Genomic DNA, 20,879 nt, shown 5'->3' on the forward strand with positions numbered 1-20,879 from the left:
AATCGAATACTGATGCATAATTTTGCCGATATGAAGGGTTTCCTCGAACTGACAAACGACGATAAGCTTGACTACTGCACCGTGATTCTACGAGGCGCTACCTGATCTTTTTTTTACTTCCACGGACTATTGTTAATGTTTTTTATGCTTATACCTATTAACTGTTTATTAATTATGTTTGTAATGATCTTGGACTTCTTCTTTTTCACTTTCAGTTGTTCTTGTTCGTATTAATGTAGTAATGTATGACGTACTTTATTTCTTTTTCCTTCTTTGCTCTCATTTTTTTCGCTTTTACATGGTGCGTCACAAAAGATAATTGAAATTGTGAATGTAATCAAACATAACAACTAAACACCCACATGTTCAATATGGACTAAACCAACCCACAAATTAAGTCAATTTGGTAAATAGAAATGATTCACTTTGTCTATTGAATTTTAAATATGAGCTTGATAAAAAAAAATTATACAAAAAACAAATTTATCACAACACTACCCACATAACCTTTCCCCCAAACACACCTTATCATAAAACTATAATAACACTACTCACCGATGAATTTAGTATAGGCCCAGGGGGCTCGAGTCCCCCTCAACTTTATTATCTTTATATAATATGTGTAAACAAAACAATTTAATACTTAATATTTGTAAATAGTTTAGTAGTAACTATGCTCTCTTTCTAACTAAAGTTCAAGTCTTACTTATGTAGTTTTTTTTTTCAGCCCTACTCACATAATCCTTTTCCTAAACACCTCTTATCACAAAATTAGTTTTATCATAACTCTAACATTTCTTCCAAACACACCCAAAATGTTTTGTGCGTACCTAAAATGTCTCAAGCCATTTTAAATGTATATAAAAATGATTCTATAAAAGTCACTTCATCATTGATATGTTATATGATTAGTTTGATTGATACTAATTTGAGATTTCATTTAATCAACTAGACATAAAGTGACCGATTAAGTGAGATCATATGGGTCCTCCTCATAAGGCATATGGCGAACCCTATAAGTCGACCTTATGATAATAATCTATCTTTTCATTCGTATTGTAAATTGACTTTATGATTTGATTCTACAAATGTTACAAACTTAGCGAAAACAATTCAATTTATTTCCTTGAAATTACCCATTAGATCATTCTCTCTAAGAATGGATTCTTAACTTGGGCATATGTTGTCCAAACATTTCTCACTTTTCGGACCGTTGGTAGAAAAAAATTGGCGTAAAATTGAAGGAGTGAAAGCGACAATGAAACTAAAAGGAGGGAGAGGACATAGAAGTGAGTTCACGATAAATATAAAACACTTAATTAACTAAAAATCGGAAAATTGGGGAATTTTATTCGGCTTCCGAACTTGAATTTGTCGGTCGGCATGTCAGCCTGACCCACTGATCCACTCATAAAAAGATTTGCATTATTCCGATTTATGGCTAAGCAAAATCCACATATTTCTTACTCTGAAAGCAAACAAATGAAAAGGGCGTAGAGATCATACCACCTGGCGCCTGGCGCTAAATTTATAAATAAATAAATAAAAAAATCAAGAAATTGTTCGATAGGTGTGAACAAAACAAAACGAAACAACATTTCCCTCCGGAGCCGGCGGGGATCGTTCTGTTTCATGAGAACTTTTTTCTGGTTGAGAAGAAAGACAATTTTTTTTTAGATTCAAAACCTAAATTGCTTTATATATTGTCTTTATCGATAAAATAATTGCTTCTATTCATCGTAATTATGATTTGATTTTGTTTTGGAATCGACTTGGGACTGTTCTTGACACTGTTTCAGACGTTACAGTTTGCTGATTTGGAGGTTTCTTCTTTCCTTTTTCTGCTGCCTTGTTTTGGAAGGCATAAATTCAATATTCTCATCTAAAAAACCTCCGTTCTATACCAAAGAATCTTACTGTATTTTGGTCGTTCCCTCAGGTACTATTATTGTCTCGCCTTTCTCTTTCTTAGGCCAGTGGCGTACCCTCGTTCAGCTTCTGAACAATGGGGAAGAACAAGGAAGTAATTCGGCTGGAGCGTGAATCTGTCATTCCGGTGTTGAAGCCGAAGCTTATAATGACCTTGGCCAATCTAATTGGTTCGACCACTTCTCCCTTTGGGTGATTTATGAATTTGGGGTTCTTTCTTTTTACGAATTTGAGTGGTTCTATGAGTTTCTAGGATTGCGGTATTCATAATGGTTATCCATGTAATTAATTATGTCAGATATTCTGCTGTGCTATAGTGTGATTCACTGCCTGCGTTTCTCCGCAATCCAAACTACCTGTTTTTGTCAATTTTGTAACATCCATTCGGATGGCCTGGTGCTAGTGTTCTATTTGTACTGCTATTATTATATTCTACACTGCTTTTGATGATAACCTCTTTTCCTTGGTCCATGACTTTTCGTTTTGTATTATAAGAGTATCCGCTAGTAGAGGTATTAAGAATGGTCGCTATTCATGAACTTTTTTCCTTACCTGCTTGCTGAACTGAGATGATAAATCCTAGAGAATTATGTTCCCTTTGTAATTGGGGCTACTGATTATTTCATTGTTTTCTAGAACATAGTTCTGATCGGGCAGAGTTCTTAAAACTTTGCAAGAGAATTGAGTACACAATTCGAGCTTGGTATCTTCTTCAATTTGAGGATTTGATGGTACTATTCTTCATGAATGAAAGGTCTTCATTTCACTGTTACTATTCTGCTTGTGAACCTGAATTGAGACAGATCTACTTTGATTTCAGCAACTCTACTCTCTCTTTGATCCTGTTCATGGAGCCCAGAAGCTGGAGCAGCAGAATCTATCCTCTGATGAAATTGAAGTGCTTGAACAAAATTTTCTTTCTTACCTGTTTCAGGTTTGTACAAGTTCTCTGTTTCTTTTATTTTGTTCATAGTGTTAATTATTTTCTAAAGTAACTTCCCAATCATCATGGATTGACTTATTGACCATAGAACATAAAAAAGAAAAATGGTTTTGGGGCAATAAGCTTAAACCTTGTGATGGCCACCTACATAGGAGATATTGAATTCCTAGGAGTTCTATGACAACTGAGATTCGGAAAACCAAATTTTGTCCAGATTGAAATCAATAATATGAGGAGTGGGAGATGCATGTTTAGCAAATATTGTGAAGGAGGATAAAAATAAGAGAGAGAGAGAAAGAGAGAGGGAGAGAGAGAGAGAGTATAAGTGCATTATTGAATGTTATGTACCAAACCAACAAGTGGGGATTTCTCAGATGGTTAATTGGGACAATTACAAATGTGGCATTTTGACTAATGGTTGAAGTTGGACAAAAATACATTGTTTTTATTAAGAAGCACATTGACCTGTTACTTTGGTTCTTGCTTCACTCAATTGATATCTTTGGCATCGGCTTTCGGTATAAATTGCACCGACATTTAACTTAACTTAATGGTTTCCTTCAGAACACTATTCTAAATGTTAACATCAAAAGCTTTTTGACAATTGACTTATTTTTTCTTGATTCATCCAGGAGGATTTATGTGATTCTTATTCTGAGCATTTACCCTTTGCTGTTTTCAAACTTGTACCTGTTATTTTCTGCATGACTTTGACAAAGTACAGGGCCTCGTAGTTTGCTCGTTTACCAATGAGATATCTTTTGCAAAAGTGATGGAGAAGTATTTCTCCTCACCATGAGATTGAAATTTAAAACCAAACAACAGTTTCAAACAAACACATCACCTAACCAATTTGAGAGGGTTAGTAATTTCTTCATACAAAAGTACTGTAACATTGACAAAATAAAATCTAAACCTTCCTTACAAATCAACGTACCCTTGGTACAGCTTTTTGCTCCCTAGCTCTAATACACTTCCAATGTTTCCCACTAATTAAACACACTAACTACCATATTGTCTTTTCCCTTATTCTCCTCCTTGCCTGCGTATCCATAGTAGAAGCCCAAACAAAATAGTAGGCACAGTTTAACTGTAACCTTCCTCCCTTAGGTACAATAATTGTACCTTCCCTGATGTACTGGGAACCATAGGTTTTATCGCCTTGTCAGACCTTATAGCCCTCATATAAAAATGGAACATAAAAGCAAATAACTTGAGTAGGCAGAGAGTATCAACCAGGTATAGACATATGTAAAACATTCTTGAAATCTTTACTTTGAAAGCACACTTATATAAATACTTGCTTTAACCCAAAACATTCTAAATAGCTTGGAAACATGCTTGCTTAAACATTCTTTACAAATCTCCTGCTTTATAAGACATGCTTTGGAAATAGCTTATAAAACATGCTTAACATAACTCTTTATTAAACTCATGCTTTGCAAATCATTTACTAAATCAGTCAAGAATATCTTTCAGAAATCTCAAAGCATATTTAGAAACTTTTAGCTAGAAACTCATGCTTAGAAATTGTTATTTAAATGCATTAGTCACTCACAACTTGTAGCCCAACTCCATGGCCTAAGAATTATCCTTTTACTCTTCTTGGTCTGAAAGAAGGAATTAATATCAAAATTAATCTTCTCATACTTAAAAATATCAACAAACCACTTAAAATTCAACAAAAATCCAAAAAAATCATTTTTAGCATAAAGCCACAGCACATGCCACAACACTGTCATGGGCATGCTGCGTGTGCACATAGGCAGGCCAATGACATGGCCTTGGGCAGCACTGGGTAACCTCACAGCCACATGCCTCAGGCGCCAGCCTTGTGCCCAACACCTGCTCTGCCTTGCCGCAACAAACACCTTGCTGCGTGCCACTAATCTCTCAAAAGGCTGTGACTCAGATCAGAAGAAAGACAAAGTAGTTTAAGAGAAAGAGGTCTGAAATTCGATGAAAAATGTCTGCGAAGCGAAGGCACAAAGAATATATAGAGGACTAGCCTTGCCGCCAGTTTCAACGCCCAACTTTGACACTCACGGCCTGAAGCTTCAGATTACCTTCGAAAATCTGGACTCGACTTTAAAAATTCATAACTTAAAATCCATAACTCAAATCAAGAAATTTCCTCCTACAAACTTGTTTCTTATCCTCTTAACTACATTACCTGAAAATTCCAGCTCTAGGTTCGAAATAATGAGCTTTGTAGCCTCTGGAGAATCAACATTGCTTTAGTTTACCCGAGAAATGACTTTCAAGGCTTACCTTCAATGGATGAATGTCTTCCGCACGTTCTCTTTGTTCAGCAGCCTAACCCATTAAACTAGACTCATTTTGGGAGCTTTTGCAATTGGAATTACAAAAAACGCATACCATGCCACATTATTAAAGTTACCTTATATATTGGTCCTTGCAATGCCTTAAGCCATTTCCTGCTTGCCATTTTTTAATTCTTTGCCTGCCTAGACATCTAGAATCCACTCCACTGGACACTATTTGAACGCCTAGAATTTCATTTGGTCATATGGCATCCCACATCATCTCGCAAAGCCTTTGACTAGACTTTGCCGCCTAGCCTCTCGGCACACACACACCATGCCGCCTAGCCATAGGTGCATGGCTTGTCTCAACTTTTCCGTTAGAGGTTCTTTTGGCATAACTTGGCTGTATCATGCAAACCCTTAGCTGCCTAGCATGCTTTCCTCGCCTAGGGTGTTTTTTACTGCCCAACTCTTTGCCCTTAGAGGTTTTCTGGACATGGTGGCTGTTCAACCATGCTCAATGCCTAGCACTCATGTCATTCTTTGGCCGCCTAGGACATGACCTTTTGAGGTTTTTTGCCGCCTAGCACACTCAAAACGCTTAGTCTTCCATGTCCAACACTTGGCCAAAATTTTGAACTTCTCTTCCTTTCGTTTTCCTTTTCCTTTGGCCGCCCACTATGAATTCTCCCTTCCAACATTTAAACTAATTACCTCTCAAGCTTCTCTTTCTGAAACCACAAACACAACCAATATACTAAACCACAACTCTCTTGGTATTCTAGGGTTTACACTACTTCCATAAGGTGAAGGTTTTTTCGTTTGACAACCCCATTTTGCTACGCACAAGAACTCTGGTGGACAATCCCTTTGGAGGACAGGAACCCATGAAGGGTATGATTTTGGAACTCACGACCGTTGTCTCTCCATACAATTGCAATTTTGGCATTGAATTGCGTTTGTACTCTGTGATGAAAATCTTGAAATATGGAATTGACCTTAGATTTGTTAGATGAGGTAAACTCATGTAAGGCGGGTATGATCATCAATAAAGGTCACAAACCACCGTTTCTCAGAAGAAGTGGTAACCCTGAACGGTCCCTAAACATCACTATGGATTAGGGTAAATGGTTAGGTTGGTTTATACGATTGTGAGGGAAAAGAGGCCCTATGTTGTTTAGCACGAATACATACATCACACGATAAAGTAAAGATCAACTTTCGAGAAAAGGTGGAGAAATAAAAATTTCATTTATTAAAAGTTTGGGTGGCCCAAACAGAAATGCTACAAGATACAATCTTTCTTAGAAGTAGTAAAATACAAAGATAATAAACTGGTCCTAGAGGTACTTCTAAAGGAAGCATCATCGTCAAGGAGGTGACTCTCCTATTGTGTCGAGCATTGCTAATCATCCTCCCGAGCTCAAGTCTGAAAAGATACAAAATCGGGTAAGAAAGTTGTTTTGCAGTTAAGCTTGAGTTGCAGTTAAGCTTGCGGGTAATCTTGCTAATAGATAACAAATTATAAAAAAAATTTGGCACATGCAACACATTCTGTAGAGGTAGGCTCCTCGAGGGAAAACATGCCCCTCCCCGATAATTGGAAGCAAGGAATCATATGCTATTCTTATTTTCGCGTTATCTACACAAGGAAGATATGACAAAATTCTCAGAAGAACCTATCAAGTGATCTGTAACACCCGAATTCAGAATCTATGGATTCTTCCCATCAATATTGATAAAACTGGGGAACTAAGGATACCTAACTGAGCAATAGCTCCGAGAGTGGGAGGACTAGGATCCTGGTTTCCTGTGGAGCTGTATGGTTGAGATGTTCTAGCATATTCACTCACATATGCACAACCTGAATTTTGTTTGTCATTTGGCAGACGTTTCTTACCACTTGGTGGACGACCATGCAATTTCCAATTGTGTTCTTTTGTGTGCTATGTTTTCTTGCAATGCTCACAAACTGGAACAAGATTTCCGTTGTGCTTCTCACCATCAGGAGTAGAGGACCTTGCATTGAAGGTAGCAAAATCAATGGCAGGAGTGGTTAGAATATTCATAGCACTCATGCGGTCCTCCTCTAGATGGACTTCAGAACAGATCTCCATCAAGGAGGGAATAAGTCTTTGGCCTAGTATGTGACCACAAACCACATCAAACTTGGAGTTAAGGCCAACAATAAAGTCAACTTCTTCAATTCTAGAATGTGTATGCCATCACTGGGACACTTTCAGATAATCTTCTACATAAATCCATTTTCCCTCAAATGAGGGAAAGTTTATTAATACAAGCTGTTACATCCATAGTCCCCTGCTTGCATTTATGGACTGTTCTCAGTGTGTCGAGACGAGAAGCATTCTAACGCTTAGATACAACTTCTGAGCTGTGTCCCATACTTAGTAGTAGTAGCAAATAATAAAGGCTTGCCAATCTGTGGCTCTATATTGTTAATCAACATAGACCAAATGAGATAATCCTGTCCTCCTCAGAGATGTTTCTAAGGATCACCTGGTTGAGGTCGTGGTATCTCTCCTACCAGAAAGCCAAAGTTGTCATTTTAACAGATTGAAATCAAGAAAAGTAATTCTGGCCATTCAACTTCTCCTGTAGATTGTGCCAAGGATTCACCACCTTCAAATTTCGACTGAGCTAGGGTTGCGGCACTTGGGTTAGGGTTTTTAGAATGGTGTACGGTTGCAGCAGAGCTTGGTGGCACTTGGAGTTGCCGCAGCTGAACAACGGCACTAACCCCGATTGTTGTCTCGCCGACAATGGGGTCCTCCATCATTTGCTCCTTTGTTTGGGTTTCGTCAATGGTAGTTTCTAGGGTTTCGTCATCACCTCACTCTGATACTATATTAAAAGAGACGATAAGAGAGCACACCAAGATACGTGGAAACCCCTGTACAGGGAGAAAAACTATGATAACTATGATAGAGACTTTTTCTTATATGAACCAGAAAAATACAAAGGGGAAAAATAAATAGGCAACGTGAGCCTTAACAAAAATAGGGTATTTACTAATCATCCAAGTAGGATCGAGCCCTGTTCTCAATCTGTGTTGAACTCTGTAATGTTTCTCTTCTAAATAACTAAATAGGGTTAAGCACAAGGGCTATGATTACAAAGGAGATCAGCAGGTTGAATGGAGTAATTAGAGATCCTATAACAAGTATGCATGTCTGTATGTCGTGGAATATTCTTATAATTATACTTGCAAGTGCATACACGTTGAAAAATGAGACAGTAGTATCGATTGATCATTTTGGGAAGCATTCAATTTTATACAGGTTATGGAAAAGAGCAATTTCAAAATAGCAAGTGATGAGGAGATTGAAATTGCACTTTCAGGGCAGTATCTCTTAAATCTTCCTATTACAGTTGATGAATCCAAGGTTTGTATTCAGTTATGCATGCTTTAAGATCTCAAATGGGAAATGTACGTGTAGAAAATGCAAAAATATATTTCCAGATTTGAGTATCATATTCTTTGTACTTCATTCTTTCTTCAAGATATAGTATTTATTATGTTTCTAAAGAATATCTTGGTGGACTTGTTTAATTCATACGTGAGCAATATTCTTCATATCGACTTCTCTGGTCTCATGTTTATCTTTTTAATTTGTAGCTTGACAAGGTTCTTTTAAAGAAATATTTTGCGACACATCCTCAAGCCAACCTACCAGACTTTGTTGACAAGGTATGTACTCTATTTGTACATAGCTTTGGAAACCTTAAAGTTTCTTCAACTCATTAAAAGATCGTTTTTTGACTCTTTGATTTTTAAAGCTCAAGATGCGATAAAGTGCAATAGTCTTTCGGAGCTTAAGCGTAAGACATAAAGAAAAAGCTTGGGTCTTTTTTTTAAGGAGCACTATATATGAATGTTCTATATTAAAAACAGAAAGCATGGTTGAAGAGAAAATATGAAAAACCAGATCTTTAAACACAAGAAATTTTGCATTTAGACTTGGGTAAATTTGAATTTTTAAAAAATAATAAAAAGGCCCAAGGCGCATTGCTTTGAGCCTTAATCTTTGTCAAACCTGCTCTTGGAGTTTTCCACTTATTTGGTTTGCTAGTCTTTCAACATGTGCTATTCTGATTTTTTTAGTTTATTAAATGAATGGAGAAAATTTGAAGTCAATAGGAAAGAATCATATGACAACAAAATTTAACAAATCTAATTTTAAAAAATACAAAAGGTACATCATTCGAGAAAAAGGAATAAAAGATACATAAATTTAACAAATCTAAGTTTAAAAAATAAAAAAGATACATCATTCAAGAAAAATGTATAAAAGATACATTATTGTTATCATTAAAATTAATTAATAATGAGTTTATTGAAGAAAAATGTTTGCATAAAAAAAATATTCCAAAATGAAAGTGGAAAATTGGGAGATGAATAAAAATCATTTTAATATTCCAAAATGAAAGTGGAAAATTGGGAGATGATTAAAAATCATTTTTATGTTAATGTTTTAATGTTTAATGTAGGTGAATTTTCAAAAATAGCAAATTTTACAAAATACTTACCATCTATAGCAAATTCTATCATAGTTATTGATATGCTATAGTGATAGAAGACTATTATTGATAGAATTCAAAATTTTGCTATAACTTGTAAATATTTTAATTTCTTTTGCTATTTTTAAAAATGTCCTTTAGTGTATTCTGTAAAATATAATATATTAAAAAATAATCTTATAATCAATGTTAAATTATTGAATTATAACCGAACTTTGCTTTTTAACAAAATATACTACTTTCATTTAAAGATAACAAAATACTTACCATCTATAGCAAATTCTATCATAGTTATTGATATGAATTTCTTTTCAAAGTTTACATTATTTCATGTCATAAGAAGAACGTATTCATCAAAGAAAACATGGAAGTATCTATTGGATGGAAGAGATTAGTACACGCACTTGAAATAATTATATTGTCATAGATAGCAAAAAAAAAAAAAAAGAAACTACATACGAAGTATAGCAAAAACATTCAAATGAGCTATAGAGATTTTGATAGATTTGTCTATATTTTAGAAATAATTTCAAGAAAAATTTACAAATAGAAGAAAATGGAAAGTATCCGTATCCTATTGAAAAAAAATAAAAAATTGATACTTTGGGTTTGAGTTAAAATTTTAGGTTAAAATTTTAGTTATTCATTTTTAGTTATGCATTTTGTAGGGGCAGTAAATATTTGCCAATTCTTCTATTTTTAAAAACTTCCCTAATTTCACTATTTTGCTATTTTCAATATGCCCACTTTTAATCTACTGTGGATGTTTAAAATCAAACTAAAAATTACTTTTTCAAATATAACATTACACATTACTTTATAAAAAACTTAGTACAATTATCTAATATCCCATGTCATGGGAAAGGAATAAATTTGGTGTGGAAAAATAAACTTATATAACTTTTTATAGGAAAAATGTGATTCATCAAACAACTAATTTTGGAGAAAAAGGTTGAGTGTGGAAAAAAAATAAATAGCATACACAAGATTTTTATAAAAAATAGGTACAGAGTGATGATTATTTAAATTTCAAGTGTTGAGTAAGGTTGCTAGATTATTTAACATTTCAAACTTTTCAAATTCTAAAATTTATTGCAAAATAATAAATTTGTTATGAATTTTTAATAGTTATTGGATAAAACTATTTAAATTCTCAAACTTTTAAAATTCTAAAATTAATTAAATTTGAAGTTGGAAAATTATCAACACTAGAACATTTGACAAAATATTTACCCTACATAAAAAATCAAGTGCAATAAATTTTGTCTTTTAGTGGTTTTGTTCTATGCAGGGTAAATAATTTGTCAAAATTATCTATTTTTGAAAAAACCCCTTTAAAGTCATTATTTATTAGGACAAAAATGAAGAAAGTACTTTCATATTTCTACGAAAAGCATCCTATTACTTTTAATTATAATTAATAATTAGATTCCAACAAAAGTTACCTAATTCAAACAAAATAAAAATATTAACCACACTTTGCCATTTTGTATCATTTTACAATGTCCAACATCCCATATGTTACATTCTAATTAAAAAATAAATTCCATGGCTACATAATGTAAACATCCCATCTAGAAATACATGCACGAACATATTTAGATTCCATGTTTACATTCTAACAAAAAAAAGCCTAAGATGAATACAACAAAAGCAAAAGGTTGAAAGAGAATGATCATTTGATTTCTTCTTGTGTAACTTATGAGCATGAATGGAGAAAAGATAAGATATTTATACCCAAAAATTTCAAAGGGAGGAAATTGAAAGGTTGGGAGATAGAGAAGAGTTAATAAGAGAAAAGGGAATGTGAATAGTTGGGAGATAAAAGGTTAAGAGAAAGATGAAAAGAATGGATGAGGAATGGAGAAAAGATAAGATATTTATACCCAAAAATTTCAAAGGGAGGAAATTGAAAGGTTGGGAGATAGAGAAGAGTTAATAAGAGAAAAGGGAATGTGAATAGTTGGGAGATAAAAGGTTAAGAGAAAGATGAAAAGAATGGATGAGGAAGAGAGGAGTTTTGAATTAATTAGAGAGAAATGTGAGTTTTTTCTAGAGGTGGGGGAGAGTTATTTTTGTCCATCTAGAGAGTGAGGAGTAGTGGAAGGAGAGAATAATAAATGAATAAATTAAACAACAGAAAAGTAAAATATAAATCATCACATCACTCAACCATTTAGTAAAATATAAATCATCACATCACTCAATCATTTTATTAATAAACAACTAAAAATAAATTAATTTAATGAAAAAGAATTAATTTAATTTAGCAATTAACTACATTAATTTTGGATTTAAATGACATATTTGCCACCAAAGTAGTAATGAAAAACCTTATAATGAAAGGACATAATTTGAACAAAAAGTTTCTGCTCATCCATGCTTTATATATACTATAGATTAGATATTGATTATTTATGATTCAGGTGCCAAAGTCTGGCTCTATTTCCTCCTTTCAATCCCTCCATTTTCTTAGGTCAAAGTTTCAATGCAGAGATTCATAGACAGAAATAAAGCTAGGATTATAGTTTTAAACTTCTTTGCTGTACTTTGGTCATGTTCACAACGCTGGCCACAAAGGTTCTTGTCGTATGTTACACGAGTCTGTCATTGGTACTAAAAATGAATGTTTGTAGGAAAACTAGATATAATTGGTGGTCGGAATTATTGTTTTCAGTTCTGTGCATGGGAAATTCATGAGTGGTATAATCATTTTCAACTTCATAACCTTAAACTCACCCTAAATGGACACAGGCCTCTCTTTGTCTCACTCATCTGTACCGTGTTTCTTTCGTCAGTATGTTATTTTCAGGCGAGGAACTGGAATTGACCAAACGAGTGATTTTTTTTTCATGGAGAAAGTAGACATGCTTATCGGAAGGTTTTGGGCATATCTGTTAAGGTTAACGAGGTAAGTTAGTACTTGAAATCAGTGAACATTTTATTTCATTTACTATCAGTTGTAGGCCTGTGAATAATTATATGAATTATTTTACTTTGGCTAGTCAAACATCAAATCAAAGAGTTATGTTGCATAAACTTGTTATAGACCAAAGATTTTTTGCCATCATTGGCAGTTTCTAGTTGGACATCATGAAAAGGAGATTTCTGAGCACATCGCATTTACTTTTACAATAAAACGGCTTCTGAGCAACCTTCAGAGTATGAAACAGCATCTGTTTGAGCACCATCCAAACTATGTTTTTCTGCTTTTGATTTGTGTGGTTGCAGGTTAGAAAAGATTCTCTGCAGACGGCCAATTTCACGATCTACGGAGGATAGGAAGAAGAATGATGAGATTCCCCCTGATGCTGATCAAGACCTAGATGTTGAAAGAGTTCGTCTGGAGAATATGGAACTGAGGTTGTGCATAGTTTCTTACAGTTGATGACTGACTGCAGTTGGATCATGCTTATACAAGTTTTACGTTTGATGGAATGAATAAAAAATGAAAAATTAAAGCAAAAGATTCATTATATGTTATTCTGGGGTTTAGTTGGTAATAGGACTAATAAGAAAAATGCTGTTCACTCATTGAATTTTCTAGTTATTTTCAATACTACTTTAAACAGACATGTCTTAATTTTATGAATGGTCAGGATTAGTTGACTTAGAAAAGCAAGATTAACCAACCTCCCCCCTCCTTTGTTTTCACAGCGCTTCCAATTTGCTGGGCAAGGTTACCATTCAAGAACCTACCTTTGATAGGATTATTGTAGTTTACAGGTACTGCTCTATTAACTATGCATGCCCCATTATATTTTGAAGCTTCATTTTATTAGATTATGTAGGATCTGATTACAAAACTTGATTCTTCTTTTGGCTAAATGAATTTGAACTGTTGGTTAGAGGTCAGACTGAGGGGGCTATTTAATTACATTGTGGAGTTTGTGGTACTTAATGACAGGAAGGTTATATATGGATGATTTTGTCTTACTATTGTAGCTGTCTTGTTCGTTATTGGTGCATATTAGTGGGAATTTCATTTTACTTTTATTACTAACAATCAACCAGCTTTCAGTTTTTCTAGTCAGAGAGTATCTATTGCCATCTGAGCTGATTGTTCATCAGAAAATATTTTTTTCCAATTATTCTAAAGTACAGTTCGTTGACATCTAAAAGGAATGGTAATTCTTCAGGCGAGCAAGTACAAAGTCTAAACCTGAACGTGGAATATATGTCAAGCATTTTAAAAACATTCCAATGGCTGATATGGAAATAGTACTTGTAAGTTAATTCTCTATTTTAATGATCATTCTTTTTGCTTGTTGAAAAGTTTGTATGAGAAGATTGGTGACCGAATTTTTTGTGACAGCCTGAAAAGAAGAATCCAGGACTGACTCCAATGGACTGGGTTAAGTTTATTGTATCTGCTATAGTTGGGCTGGTTAGTATTAAGTATGTTTATTTTACTGCACTATTGTTGTCATTAAGTTCTTAATATTTTGTTTACTTGTTTTTACTGTGTGTGTATTAATAGGTTGCCCTTGTGGGTTCAATTGAGATGCCCAAGGCTGACTTTTGGGTCATTTTCGCTGTTCTCTCAACAGTTATTGGTTACTGTGCAAAGACATATTTCACGTTAGTACCATTCTCTCTTTGATGCATTCTTTAAATTAATCATTAGCTTCTGTAGACCAATTCTGTAAATTATTCAATAATTTCCAAATTTATAAGATTGGAACGAAAATGTGACTAGGAGGCTGATAATCAAAGACAAATTTAGAGTCGACCTTCTTCGAGAAGAGGCAGATGAATGTTTCATTTAATGATGCATTGATAAAACCATAAGAATAGATGTCAATAATCATGTTCTTGATGTCTTGCTTGAGAGAAGGCTAGAAGAATTTAAAAAATTCTATGGGGAAACCATTGGGGTTAGGGGACTTACTAACTCCCAAAGAGGAAACTGCGCAACTCAACTGACACCTGAGGATAAGAGGTCCCGGGTTGAAATCCCACCACCCCCAAGTTGTATTACAGTACCATTTAAAAAGAATTCCCAAAGAGGAAACTACATAAACAAGCTCTACCTCAGTGAAAGGGTGTTCCAATTCATATGCTTCCTCAACTCTAATAGGGCACATAACAACCAATATTAGTGGGCAGAAAGCCCTGATGACCATTCTTAGAGAATAAATTGGAACAAACATGAAGAAATTCAACTTCGATATCAGATGCTGTCACCAGACTCGGCCCTTCTTTGGAAAAAAATTTGGTGAATGAACTCTTATGCTTATGGGCAACAAAAATACGGTGGAAAAAGCGGGTTTTTTTATCACCATTTCATTGCATCCCATATACATCTTGTGCAATCAACTGTTCAAATATGTTCAATCTGATCTATATCTATCCATTATCCTCCAAAGTGTCCAAAGCGGCAAGTTGTGAAATCAGGGAAGGGAGACTCCTGGCCTCAAGATGATAGTTTTGCTCCCAATCACAAAGAAAAAACTTTAGTTCTTTCAGTTTCGTCATCAATCCATGGTCTGGCCAACTAGAAGTGGGGTGATTAGTCCACCAATTCTTCACCAAGAACGGAATTTGTAACCATGAATTTTCAAAGTGAAAGGGGCGTGGACGCTAATCAATACTACCAGAGGATAAAGCCAGAGGAAAATGATGAGACATAATTCGATCTAGATGGTGGAAGGTCACAACAATGAATTTGGGAAGCCAAGCGTTTGCAACAAGGAATTTGTCCAATAAGGAAAGATAAGAGGTTGGTCCTGAGAAAGACAAGTATAACAGCCATCGTTCAACAGGATATTACACAACTTATAATTGGAGCTCCACTGATTAAAAGCTCCCATACTAGCAGAGATTGAGTGATCATGTAATTTCTCTCATGACTAGCAGATCAACTAAAATCACCGTCAGTAATCGAGAGTCACCACTAAGTCCAGCCACATCATCAAGTTCCTGCCAATATTCTGGATGGTAACATCCATAGACTGCTGTAAGCCAAAAAGAAAACCCATTAGCCAAAAAAACTTGAATGGACATCATATTTGTGTTTCCTAAGTTTACCTCTGTTGTTTCAGTTATAGGCTGTATTTTTCCTTAGTCCTTTTTATTGAAAAGAGAGACAACGAGTTCACACCAATTTACGTGGAAACCCGAGTACCGGGAGAAAAACCACGATTGTTTATGTTGTTATTATTTTCTAATGAATAAAGCAATAGGTACAAGGGAGAATAAATAGAGTACACAATGGAATAAAAAAGGAAAAGATTTAGGAAAATAAGGAATCCATTCCCATAATCTTTCCATAATTATTCTAGGATTCTAACAAGGAAAAAGCCTAGAAAAAAAGGAAAGAATTCCAACACTTTTTGCTCTTAGTATAGTACTCCTGTCCTTTGAGCATCGGTCTCTTTTATTATTATTAACAAAGAGGCTCGTTTCCATTTAAAAAAATAAAAATACTTGAATGGACATAGTAAACATGCCTTGAATAACGTCTTGAATCCTGTAACCAGGTGCTTTCCAATGTATAAGAATGCCCCCAAAGAGTCAATGGTGTCAACTGTCTAGAGCTATGCACAGCCAATAAAAGAAGAGCTACAAATAGATTTAACCAAAAAGCTATCCACTGACAGCTTTCTTTCCTGAAGGAGGACAATACTAGGGCTCTGTTTTTGGATCACCTTCTTAACCAAAGCTTGCTTCTTCCAGGAACCTAAACCACGGACATTCCACGTGAGAAACTTCATGGGTGAAAAGTGGTACCCTTCTGTTAGTCAACGTGGCTGTTTTGTCATAGTGGATTGATGTTTGTAGTCCCTGTAGTTCAATTTGCAACTTATTTTTTCACAGAAGTGGAGTATGTTTTTTGGGATTTTAATTTTAGTAGGAGAGGTGGAATGGCCATAATACAAAGGCCATGTTCACCGAGGATATTGGCAATGCCTTGAAGGTTAAAAGAGAGTTGAGTAGTAATTGAGGCGGTGGGTTGGGTATTGGCTGCAGACTATCATAATGGTTTATGTTTGGGGTATAGAGTAATTTACTTTGAGCAGAAATAATAAACCTACTGTAGCAAAGAGGGAAGAGAGAATGAGTAGGAAACAATGAACATGTTAACAAAGAGAGATTTGAAATAGTAATCATGTAGTTAATTGTAGGTTTTATTGGTTGGAAACACCAACTACCACAAGTGAAGCCCAAACATGGTCTGGGCTATAATAACCCACTCCAACCACTGGGAGGTAAACAACCCCTTTCTGTTTATACTTGAATAATGTGAAACTAGGAGGCTATTCCTAATAATTAATTTGTGATTATCAGTTTTGTTGATTACTCTAATGCATGTATACTCTGGCCATTTTTGTTTTTAAATCTATAGGTTTCAGCAAAACATGGCTACATATCAGAACTTAATTACACAATCCATGTATGACAAACAGCTGGATAGTGGAAGGGGAACACTTCTTCATTTGTGTGATGATGTGATCCAACAGGAAGTAAGTATATTATGAATTTCTTGTCTGTCAAATATGAATATTGTATCCAGATATAAATTTCTAAGTTTGAGAAAAAGGATTAAAATGCATGCTATGTTTGTAATTGGACTTTATTTTTACTTGTCTCTTTCTGAATCTCCAAAAGGAGTCTGGAACTCTCGAATGATAGTGTGGTTCCCTTTTCATTTTCCAGCTGGGACCTGGAAGGCCAATGAGTTCCAGTCACTGTCACAAAATTACCCTCTAGTTTTGGCATTTGTTGGTTAAGAATCCAATCATTTAATGAATTATTGTTATTGAATCATTGTAGGGTTATGTTTCTGTACGGCAGTGCTTTGCTCATTTTTCAAGAATCTTGGTTTTCTGTGCGATTTTTCCTGTACTGTATGTATTGTTTAGTCCTTCTGCCAGCCTGATTGATAGATAGAAAAATGGAGCAATCTGTGGATAAATGGTGAATAATCTAGCAACAAAAGTTGATCTTTTAGTCAGCCACTGTTTTGTTTAAGTACGAGCCATGGTAATTTGTAATTGAATAATTGAAGGATATGTTTTCTTAGAGGCTAGTGTTTGGTCATGTTGCAAGTAGCTCACGTGAAAATTGGGATAATACATGGGAAAATAGTGAACATATTATGACTCACTGTTTTTGCTACAGTTTGCATATGCATCTGTATTTGGTGATTAGAGGCCTGTTGATTTAGTTATTACTTTGATTGCTTTTGCTTTAACCATTTAATGGTGAACTTTGAGCAACAAATAGAGAAAATGATGAATTTTGAATTTGCATACACAACAATTGCTTTTCTGAAATCAATATTTAGATGCCTATTGATTTAGTTTTTCTTTGGGTTTGGTTTAACCCACAAATTGTTGGATCCTACGTTTGGGGTAATATAATGAAGTTGAAGATGAAAACCTTCCATACTGCTGTATACGATGGTAATCATCTTCACCTTTTCTTGATTAAGAGCATCATTATGTTAAGAAACATGACAGGATTTCTAAGGCGCTTTAGAAATGCTGATGAAATTAAATATTAGCTCCTTGCTCTATTTCTCTAGCTGTTTTTTGGAGATTCATTTTTATATGATATCTCTACAAACTAGGCTGGATTTTGTTCTGCGGTATGCAAGTGGCATACCCTTATGCATATACTGTTAGTCAATACTTATAATCCGTTTTTTCCCTTTGTGTGAAGGTTAAAGAGGTGATCATTTCCTTCTTTATACTGATGGAGCAAGGCAAAGCTACTTTAGAAGTAATATCTTCTGCCGCTGCTTTGTTTTCTTGCTTTCTTTGATTCTGTTTGAAAACATTGATGTGGATTTTCTGAAATTTACGGTGAAAAGTGATTTTATGATGATGGCAAGTAGGATCTTGATCTACGGTGTGAGGAGTTGATCAAAGAAGAGTTTGGAGAACACTGCAACTTCGAAGTGGACGATGCAGTTCAAAAGTTGGAGAAATTGGGAATCATTTCTCGGGTTAGTTATAAGCGTTTTTCTTACTGACGAAAATTGATCTAAAAAATTTATAAAAGCAATTTAGAAAAAGTTGTGAAAGCAATTTGAGGAAAAGTAAAAGAATATCGTATATTACTCTGTTTCTAAGTGAGGAAGGGATCTGTACGTAAATTGCATTGATTATATTGAATGCATCAGGATTCTTCTGTGTACGGGCTTATTGACTAAATGGAATATTTGATGATTGCTTAGCATGGTTTTAATGAATATTTATATATATAGTATTTGAAGATAAGTTGATAGTGTGTGGTGCATGTGGAAGGTGTCCATGATCTTCATCTGATTCTTTCTCTGTTGGCTTTAAATTTAGGATACAATTGGGCGTTATTACTGTGTTGGATTAAAACGCGCCAATGAGATCATAGGACTGACTACAGAGGAGCTTGTCCTGAAAGCAAGGCAGGGTGTCAATCCTTGAGAAATGGAAAGGCCAAACCTATTCCTGCTTTTTCTCAGAGTGTATCTTAGCGCTAAAGCACAAAAACATGAAATTCAACTGTAGATAGTGTTGGCGGTGTGCAAATGAAGAAAAATTGCTGCTCTAGAAAGTTTTCCACTTCAACAGTTTAGTGATGCAAGCTTAGTAGTTTGCTTAATGCATTTACCTCTTCTTCGTAGAAATGCTGCTCTTTGGTGTGTTTCCTAAATTGATTCGAATCTGGAATATAGTTGTATTTTTCTTGCAAGATTTATTGCATCAGTTTTGTTTCTTTTGGAAATCTCATCGAGGATATTATGCTAACATGGCTGTTTTTCTTATGCTTGTTGTATGGTTGAAATATGTTTTAATATTTTCATTTCAGGTATCTCATGTAGAAAGGGCAACCATATATTATGCCAATTGAACATTTTGTGCCATGTGTCACAGAAGGGTTTATGAAGTTCAATTTGGGAGGTCTTGCCATTTTTTACCCTTTTTTCAGCTTTCTAACTTGTGGTCGTGGGTGAACCTTGTTAAGACACTGAACTCTACATATCTTGTAACATTTGTTTTTGTCACTCAAAAAGCCATTATTTTTCTTAACTTATTGTTGTGTTCTTGGAGAGGTAACGCATAAACAAGAAATCTGGATTTTTTTATTTATTAATAATCTGCTTTAAAAATATTAACAGCTTATGTTTTATACCAAGGTTTTTTACAACAAGACAAGGTGACCTGTCACCTTTTCAACAATTTTCAGAAGCTAATTAACCAACTAATTATAGCTCACATACTACATCAATGAGTACTCGCGAACGTTTTCCTTTTTTAGATTTCTAAATTGGGGTAGATAAAAAATAAAATAGATAAGATTTGTTACAACTTTTATTGATTATATTATCTATAGTTTCTTACAAAATTATAAAATAAATATTCTATTATTCTAGAATCTACCAAGAGTTTAGTGATTAAACTACCGAAGTTAAGTATTATTTGTCACTTATTAAGAAAACCTAATTAGGAAATATTTCTAGAAAGTTTAATAGCGACCAAGTTTTACCTCAAAAATCTTTCATAAGATTTTTTTTTTTACAATAAATCTTATCATTCACTTTTTAGCAACGAGAATTTTGTTACGTTCTAAATTTGGGGACATGCGAGGTATAAGCTAAAGCTTTCGAAACATTTTGAAAGACCCCGTCAAGACGATTTAAATAAGTCGTTTTAACAAATATTAAAACAAAGTAAATTTTAAAAAAATTGTTTATTTATTTTTATTGAACTAAAATAAGAACTCCAATGTTGCCACCTCTCAACAAAAATATGAGAGTAAAAGTTTAAAGTGGCAATAAGAGTTATAGTTGAAGAGAGAAACAAACTCGTAGAGTACCCATGATTTTTCACTCAATGCTAAACTCCAAATATAATAAATAAAAGTTTCTTCACAAAGAAGGTCAGAAAATTCCTCAAAAGTTTAAGCTATTTTTAAAAATGGAAAATAAGATTTTCTAGGGAATGAACAAGGATATTTTGAGTCTTAAGCTTGACGCATTATGAACTTGGAAATATTTTAGGAATTACTCAACGAGAGTGGACCCTAATGGCGAGTAAAGGCTAAATAACATTACAAGAAGTTTAGTGGATGCGAGGAGGTGGTGTGAAGTGTGCTTGGGGACAAGAATTGGTATGGAAATATGCTTGAGGACAAACATTGTTTTAAATTGCTGCATTACTAAACTGTTGAAGTAGCCTTTTAGGTAAAACAATGGAGTCAGAACATAGGATAAA

General features: G+C 34.4%; 1 protein-coding gene across 4 annotated transcripts; it reads left to right on the plus strand.

Moving 5' to 3' along the window:
* The first annotated feature begins 1,482 nt into the window (after window positions 1-1,482).
* On the plus strand, window positions 1,483-19,485 carry LOC101204725. Of its 4 annotated transcripts, none has more exons than XM_031882781.1 (16): window positions 1,495-1,823; window positions 1,940-2,099; window positions 2,566-2,660; window positions 2,750-2,863; window positions 8,439-8,543; window positions 8,777-8,848; window positions 12,477-12,589; window positions 12,910-13,041; window positions 13,336-13,404; window positions 13,818-13,905; window positions 13,994-14,065; window positions 14,159-14,259; window positions 17,027-17,144; window positions 18,346-18,354; window positions 18,521-18,631; window positions 18,981-19,485. In XM_031882781.1, exons 2-16 carry the CDS (start codon window positions 2,006-2,008, stop codon window positions 19,086-19,088), a joined length of 1,401 nt encoding a protein of 466 aa, XP_031738641.1. In that variant the 5' UTR covers window positions 1,495-1,823; window positions 1,940-2,005; the 3' UTR covers window positions 19,089-19,485. The 4 variants fall into 4 exon arrangements, with proteins under 4 accessions (XP_031738642.1, XP_031738641.1, XP_004145705.1 ...); XM_004145657.3 differs by having other exon boundaries at window positions 1,503-1,823; window positions 18,346-18,405; XM_031882782.1 differs by lacking the exons at window positions 18,521-18,631; window positions 18,981-19,485 and adding an exon at window positions 18,050-18,086 and having other exon boundaries at window positions 1,483-1,823; window positions 18,346-18,405.
* The last annotated feature ends 1,394 nt before the right edge of the window (window positions 19,486-20,879 follow it).

This window comes from Cucumis sativus, chromosome 3 (assembly GCF_000004075.3).
Source record: "Cucumis sativus cultivar 9930 chromosome 3, Cucumber_9930_V3, whole genome shotgun sequence".
Taxonomy (NCBI): Eukaryota; Viridiplantae; Streptophyta; class Magnoliopsida; order Cucurbitales; family Cucurbitaceae; genus Cucumis; species Cucumis sativus.

Coding starts and splice junctions, on each gene's coding strand:
- LOC101204725 (XM_004145657.3), top strand. CDS start 2,006: ATGGGGAAGAACAAGGAAGTAATTCGGCTGGAGCGTGAATCTGTCATT. Junction 18,406..18,520: donor AAGGCAAAGCTACTTTAGAA/GTAATATCTTCT, acceptor GATGGCAAGTAG/GATCTTGATCTACGGTGTGA. Junction 18,632..18,980: donor AATTGGGAATCATTTCTCGG/GTTAGTTATAAG, acceptor CTTTAAATTTAG/GATACAATTGGGCGTTATTA.